The 8,025-nt window shown below is 39.7% G+C and overlaps 1 protein-coding gene across 1 annotated transcript; it reads right to left on the bottom strand.

The window, feature by feature from the left end:
* Positions 1-2,324: 2,324 nt before the first annotated feature.
* Positions 2,325-4,420, bottom strand: LOC141350886 (uncharacterized). Its single transcript, XM_073856738.1, has 2 exons — positions 3,701-4,420; positions 2,325-2,916 (listed from the first exon to the last, which is right to left on the bottom strand). Exons 1-2 carry the CDS (start codon positions 4,362-4,364, stop codon positions 2,897-2,899), a joined length of 684 nt encoding a protein of 227 aa, XP_073712839.1. The 5' UTR covers positions 4,365-4,420; the 3' UTR covers positions 2,325-2,896.
* Positions 4,421-8,025: the final 3,605 nt, after the last annotated feature.

Below are 8,025 nucleotides of genomic sequence, written 5' to 3'. Positions count from 1 at the left end.
CTCTCGTCTGGAACACCGCTTACACTTCTATTAGGTAAAAAACCATTAAGTGTTCCTAACTAGATGGTTTAAGTACACAGCCTGTACTCACGCTGGCATAAATTTCAGGAGCTGCAAAACCTAATGATCTGTGTTATCTCAGCTTGTGTGTCCTTCAATGGAAACACAGACCTTCTTGACAAATTAGATTCTTGGTTTATTGTTCAAAAATCAAAAAGAACACGACACAGTCCAATCAAACGGTGAGGAGGCAAATGGGGCACAGATGTGAGAAAGCCAATCAGCATGAAAAATGAGATCATGTTCTATAAAAGGCCGATGCAGATGTGATTACAGGGTCCAAGGTCCAAAGACAAAATGACTGCATTATCCCAGAGTGGCCGAGATGAGAGACAGGAAAATCAGGCATTCCATTGGAGTAAGGGCACAAAGGAGAAAGATGCTTTGCATGTTTTTTTTTTACTTTCATCATGTTTATATATATATACACACACACACATTCAGAATTCTTGCATGATAATGATAGTATCAGAAGGTAATATCAATGCTTCCCATCCTTTAAAGAAAAATGTAAGATAGTGCTGTTTTAGTAAGTGCAAAATATAGATCTTAAAAAAATCATCTTAAAGAAAAGACAATATACTATTACCTGTACATACTGTGAATATGTTTTTTTTCTGGTACTTTTCTGTCTGTCACATACAGTACATGCTCCTCTGTTGGCTAGATTAATCATGAAAGGTTTCATTTGATGTCTCTGTATGCTGCACCATCTGGTGTTGCATATAATAGAAAGCATTCTGGGAATCAGGATCCCCTAGGAGCCTGGTTTGTTCATTTTGAAAAGCTACTGTGGGGCCAATCTAACAGCGTCATGTCACCCCATTTTTCTTAATTTGGTTTTAAAAGGATGCTGTCAAACAGAGAATCATGCAGATACACAGTACCACATTTGAGTTTCATTTCATTAAAATGTATTCTTTTATACCTCATCTGGTATCGCACAGTATAGTTCACCAAGTGAGTCAGCGCTGCCTCTGGCGCCACGTCAAAAAAAAAAAAAAATAATAATCTCACAGAAGCAAAGCAAAGTGAACCACGAGCATGCACAAAGTGGCTATGAAGGTTTTAGTCCCTTTGAGTTTTCTTTCAAGCCTGTTTAAGCTATCCAGCATCCGAGGAGAATGCAGTCGGTCTTAGTAGATTCCCTCAGAGAGAGAAAGAGGAAAAGAGTTAGTATCCATCTGGGGATCTGGTTTACTTATCACACACTGACAGAACAGACCTTAACCACAGGGACCTGCAATCATTATGCTACTCAGCATGTCTTGGCCAAGAAAAACAAATACTGACAAACTGCACATGCAAACAAAAACACCATCAGAGATATTGCATTTCTACATGCACCTACACTGTCAAAAAATAGCCATTAAACAGTTCCCCTTTCAAAAAGTACATATTCATACAGTATAAGTATTCCAGAGGTGCAGATTGGTCCCACTGGTGCATATTATTAGTACCTCATATTAGTACCAAAGGTCCCTTAAGGTAAAATTCTGGCCCGAAAAATATATTTTAAATATATGCTAAATATATTTTGTAGAAAGTGCTCAATTGAATATATTTTTGGATTTGGAAATATATTTAATTTTATATTATATCAACATATATTTCAAAATTTATTTCAAAGGCAATCAAATACTATCTAATTTTACATCCCATCAGTGGCGGCTGGTGACTTCTTTTTTTTGAGGGCGCCCGATGCGAAGTTCATCACAACATGTATGTAGCCCGTCATTTCAAAATGTGTGTTCTGCGCTTTGAGAGATCGTGTGTGCATTACGTGTTTTGTCAAAATAAGTGCCTGCTGCAGACACGTCTAAAGGGTTTATGATGAAAGAGACGATCGCGTTTGCCAGATACTCGCATAATCTCATGCGTAATCAGAGTTTACTGTTAAGGGAGTGTCTTGCGTGTATTTTGGGAACATGAGTGTCTCTTTTATCATAAACAGTTTTGATGCGTGTGCAGCAGGCACTTATTTTCTCGACACGCACTTATTTACTCGACACGCAGGACACATATTTTGGAAAAGGGAACCACACACATGATACTCCGAAAACTTATTTTAAATTTGCGCCCCTTGGAAGAGGAGTCACGAGCCGCCAATGCATCCCATATGGGAAAAAAAGTTTTTTTTGCAAAAAATATATTTTAAATATATACTAAATTCAAATTAATTTTATAAAGTATATTTTTGAAGCTAAAAAATATAATACATTTGTATCTTTTTAAAACTGTTATGTTTACACGTTAGAGTAGGGTGACCACCTGCTAACAAGCCCAAGGGGGGACAAGGGGTATGTTTCTGAGGGACAATGTGGGACACTGCCTGGCGCGGCGGTGCACCACCCCACGGGCAGACTCATTGATAGTGGTTTACCCATTTCTAGCACATACCACCTTACATGGTATATTAATAATGCCCTATTCCCCTAAACATGTGTAATTGCTGATGTATGCTCATTAATAGGCCAACTAATGTGTATATTTTTCTAAATAAAGATTCATAATATTTTATTCAGAACATTCAATGAAATGACAGATGCACTTATGATTTACTTTAGCTATTTAATTTTATTTCTTTTTCATTACAATTTATTTACTTTAAATAAATGATAATATAAAATTATAGAATTAACAGGAATTGTAGTTGCTCAATACCACAGGAACAGTAAAAAATAAAAAACTTAACTCACAACTTCAGATGTTCACGGAACGAGAAGGGGGAAGGAAGTATGGTGAACTTAATTATTAGTAAAGGCAGGCGGAGGAACAAAAACTGTTGAGTGTTCTGGTGGGGACACCTTTAAAACTTTGAGGACACCTTTAGGACTCAAACCTTTTCACCAGCATCTGAATCAAAAAGGAAAAAATGGTTAGAGACAGAATTAAAGAAACATTCATTTTTATGATAAGCCAACCCAGTCTCACCCCATGGCGTCAATATTTGACGACACTTGACCATGCGTCAATTTGTTGACGCGGAGCGTATACCTTTCGCGTCATTTTTTGACGAACTGGGGACTTCAATACTATTACGTCCGTTGCATTCTCTTTTCCTATTTTCTTACCATTTTCGCGTCGGTTTAGGGTTAGATTTACATAATGACATCCCTACCCAAACCTAACTCTAACCCCAACGCCAGGTGACAACTGTTTCTAACCCCAACGCCAGGTGACAACTGTTTAATTTCGCGTACACTGTTTAATTTTGCGTAATCTAACCCTAAACCGACGCGAAAATGGTTTGAAAATAGGAAAAGAGAATGCAACGGACGTAATAGTATTGAAGTCCCCAGTTCGTCAAAAAATGACGCGAAAGGTATACCCTCCGCGTCAACATATTGACGCATGGTCAAGTGTCGTCAAATATTGACGTCATGGGGTGAGACTGTGTTAGATAAGCTTCCAAATGGTTTTCCAGTATAGACAGAGGGGTGCAAACCCATCACAAGGTTACAACAATAGAAAAAGGTGCCATGATACAATCCTATGCAAAACAATGACATATTTGACCTAAAAGGCTACTGTTTCCTAAAAGTGACACATTTGCACCCCTGTGGAAAGTCCACCAATGTTAAAAATCAATCATACTTCATCTTAGACAAATGGGGTCTTACTTAACTAGGTTTCTTACCTTCAGGTTTCTTCTTGAATTTGTATTTCTTGTTGGAGCGTACAGCATTGAGGAGAACTTTCTCTTTCAGTACATAAGTGTAGAAGTCCTTGCAACTTAATGTGAAGTTGCTCTTCACCTGAATTTCTGACTTGATGAGGTTTACCGAACATCTGTTTCTTGTGTCTGTCCAGCATCCTGTCATCAGTGAAAAGACCCTCTCCACTGAAGCATTGGTGATTGGTATACTCAAGAGGAAAGAAGCAAATGCTGTCATGTTTGGTGTGTGAGTGTGCTTGAGTAAGGTGGCCCACTTCTCCATGACTGGAGCTCCAGACTGCACAATGGCCTGTTGGCGTGGCAAAACGACACAATACTCATCATATAGCGCATCCATGTCCAACTTCTTGCTTAGCTGCAGGACCTCTACAGCTTCACAGAGATGGGAGAAGTTGAATAGGCTCTTCTTTAGTGCCAGGCTAGCCACTTTCTTCTGGTAGTTGGAGTCTGAGAAGTCATAGCGCTGCTCCAGGTAGGTGAGAGAGGACTGGTAGAAGTTGCACATGTCCTCTCTGAGCACAGCTGCCTGTCTGTCTGGAAACTGCTGGAGGAGCACATCTGTCTGGGCCCCAAAGAACCCATCACTCTGTCGTTGCTGTAGCTTGGTTTTTAGGATGAACATCATATCGTAAAGCTCACAGACAGTCCCATCTTCTCACTCTAGCACCAGCACAGTGTCATGGAAAATCTTCAGCGCATTGCTGAGGAAGGACAGGTAAACCTAAAAGAAGAAAGGAGAGTCAATTATTCTGTGTGCTTGCACTGTTTGCATTATCATCATTTCTCTAATACCTGTTTTTTTTTAATGTAATAATATTTCGACGAAAAAAGCTCAGTGCAATCAAAATGAATTACCTGTAGATCAAGGGGATTGCCCTCACCATCCTGGTCATCCTTGAACAGCCGCCATAGTGACTTTGGGCACTTGTCCTCTCCCAATGAGAGAAAGTAGGTCTTGATAGGAGCCCAGCTGTCATGAAGCCTCTTCACTGCAGGCCACAAGCTCAGCCATCTTGTGGGCACATGTCTAAGCAGGGACTGGTACTCTATCTCCACAAAGCTGTGAATTGACTTAAGTTCCTCAATGCGTTTGGCAGATGAGGAGAAGTGGCTAAAGGTCTTGTTGACAACATTTTCAATGTCAATATTTAGCCGATCTCCTGCGTGTTTTGCACTGTTGTGAATGATGTGGGCCACACAGTTTGCCTTTAAAATGCAATTGTTGTTCTCTTTCAGTTTCTGGAAGACAAAGTTGTATCTCCCATAATTCAGACTAGCATTGTCAGCGGAATACGCAGATATCATGCCTAGTCCCAGTCCATTTTCCTCCAGCTTGGTGACTATCTGGTTGTGGATTGCAGCAGATGTTTCATCACTGTCATCATAGAAATCAAGGACCTTCATCTGTACTCCCAAGTCTGGTGTCCAGTAACGCACCGACAGTGGGAAGAGCTTGGTGGTCCCATGATTGGAGGCATCTGAAGCCACTGAGAAGAATGGCGTGTGGGCTGTGGAGACACACACACAGATGGGATGAACTTAAAGGGGTCTTAACATAAAAATCTGACTTTTTCCATGTTTAAGTGCTCTAATTGGGTCCCCAGTGCTTCTATCAACCTAGAAAATGTGTAACTTTTGGGTAAGCCATTTTCTGCAAGCATGTGAAAAATTAGGTTGTTCGGATTTACCCTGTTTTGTGAGGTAGATAGCAAGGTGAAATACAATAATACCGCCCCTTAATATGCACTTACCAACAACAGCACTGCCATTTAAAGAAAAAGAGAAAAAAAAATTGACAGCACAATTGAGTTTCAATTAAACAAACCAGCATCATTGGGATCAGTGTTTGCATTTCATCAGCTCATTTGCATTTTAAAGGACACAACCAAAAACAGCACACTTTTGCTCAGGCCTACAAAGTGGAAATTTTAACATGCTATAATTAAGTATCTGTGGAGTATTTTGAGCTAAAACTTTACATACACACTTTGGGGACAACAAAGATTTATTTTACATCTTAAAAAAAATTGACAATATGACCCCTTTAAAAGACATTCTCTAAAAACAGATTATTATAAAAAATACAAGATACTGCTTTACTGTTTTGATCATTATTGATTTTATAGAAATATTATCTATATAAATATTTATACCTTTTCAAAAAATATAGTTGCTTTTGTTTGTTTAGTTTGGAGATAACGAATAGTTAAATGTTGCTCAGAATCATGTAAGGATTCACAGAGCCTGGTTTGGTTTCACGAAAACACTGATGAGCACTATTATGTTAGCTAACGTTAGCTACTGATGCAATTTCAGTGAACTAAAGTAACAACTTTAACTTTACCTTTGGTTGTTGCCTCTCGTTGCTCATTCAGTGGTCTTCTGAGGACTTTCAAGCAATCTTCGACGGAGGCAGGGGCAAGCACATCCGTGACAATGGCTTCTGCCTTCGTCCGACCTCTTGGCAATGTCCGAGTCCGGATAAATCGTTGGGGCTAGCTTTGTGCCACAATCTCCTGCTCGATATGACGTAGCGTGCTGGACAGTGTGATACACACTCGTCATCTCTGCAGCAGTTACTTTGTCAGCTAGAAAGTCGTTTTTAGGTCGGAGGAAAGCATCCATAGATTTGGATGTCTCTTTCTGTTGGACGCGTTTCTTGTGAGTCTCAGTGAGTCTGTGTCGTTTGACATCGTATTCCCCTCCATGTCCGATTGAGAAGGACGTTTTGCAAAGGTCACAAAAAGCCCTCTCTGTATCCCCCTCAACACCTTTCAGCCACAAATATTCACTTTCCCAGTCTTTCTTGTACCCACACCTTCTCTTTTTATTTGATGATGGCGGTGCCGCAGAGTTAGACGCATTATCCATTTTCCGATTTGAAAAGCGCGCATCTAAAAGTTAAGTATGCACGTGCATGACTGCGTGCGCACTGCGCTGTCATGACAACAACGAAAAAAGTTGACAACAACCTACGTAGCAGTTGAACTGAGAGGTGGGTGTGGCAACAGCAGCGTGCTGAACTGTCAAGTAATGTTCGTTTGGCTGCCTGAGGCTCGAGGATATAGAGCGACCAACTTTTTTTTGCAGATTTTTTTGAGCAAGCATTGATTATGCGTTACACCCTACGCGGGACGGGTGGTCACCCTACGTTAGAGTGCAGATCGGGACGCATTTTTCTGTCCGAGCCCGGCCCGCGTCCGACAGGGCAGTAACCAAACCCAACCGTAACCCGACAGTCATTAAGATATTTATGTCCGAGCCCGAAACAGTTAAAAATCGCAATGTCACAGCAACATAAACACATTTCCCCACACATTAAGATGGATGGCGATAGTTCATCTTAAAATGAAACTTTTATGTTTATCAGCTTACCCCCAAGCCATCCAAGAGGTAGGTGAGTTTATTTCTTCAGTAGAACACAAATGTAGATTTTTAACTCTAACCGTTTCAGTCTGTCAGTGTTGTATAATGAAAGTGGATGGTAACAAAATCCAATAGAGAAAAAAAAACATGCACAGACAAATCCAAATTAAACCCTGCGGCTCGTGACGACACATCGATGTCCTAAGACACAAAACGATCGGTTTGTGCGAGAAATCGAACATTATTTATATCATTTACCTCTAATACAACACTATCCACAAAGAAACGGGAGCCACGTATAGTGTATATACGCTCTCATGCTGTGCAACCGATACAGTAGGTGGCAGTATGCACCTATGAAGTTGTTTCGCAACCTGCTATTAAAGGAGCATTTCACCCGTAGAAACATTAATCTTTATTGAAAGTGTGTCATATTTGTAGTTGAAATGTAACATACATTTAGAATTTGGTGCCTATTTGACCGAGAAAAGGGGTGTTTGTCTCACCCCCTCAACAAAGATATTGGACTTCCTTCTTTCAATGATGCAAAATGATGAATTTTATATCATTGAAAGAAGGAAGTGCAGCACTGAAATCTGTATTTCTCCTGTCTCAGCGGCAACTGAGAAAATTATGACCATTCAAAAACATGACTAGGGTTCTAACAAAGCTTTATGCAAATGGGTGAAGTGTCCTTTTAAACATTAGATGAATAAGAAGGTGATATGAACACGCGTATTTCATTTTAAGATGAACTATCGCTTTAAACAGGCTCATTGGCTAACTACATGTTATAATAAGCTGTTTTAAATTTCAAGTGTTCAATCCATCCTCTATTACACGTTCGTAACATAAAAAGTAGATGAAGTAAACTAGATATATTTTAATGCTATAATTGTTTTAAATATAATCCAAAATAT

This window comes from Misgurnus anguillicaudatus, chromosome 19 (genome assembly GCF_027580225.2).
Source record: "Misgurnus anguillicaudatus chromosome 19, ASM2758022v2, whole genome shotgun sequence".
NCBI lineage: Eukaryota > Metazoa > Chordata > Actinopteri > Cypriniformes > Cobitidae > Misgurnus > Misgurnus anguillicaudatus.
The sequence above is the reverse complement of the archived record's forward strand: the minus strand, read 5'-3'. Positions and strand labels throughout refer to the sequence as shown.

Excerpts from the sequence above, each read along its gene's own strand:
- LOC141350886 (XM_073856738.1), bottom strand. The coding sequence starts at position 4,364 with ATGATGTTCATCCTAAAAACCAAGCTACAGCAACGACAGAGTGATGGG. Across the intron at positions 2,917-3,700 it reads ATTCAAGAAGAAACCTGAAG|ATGCTGGTGAAAAGGTTTGA; the intron begins GTAAGAAACCTA and ends TTTTTGATTCAG.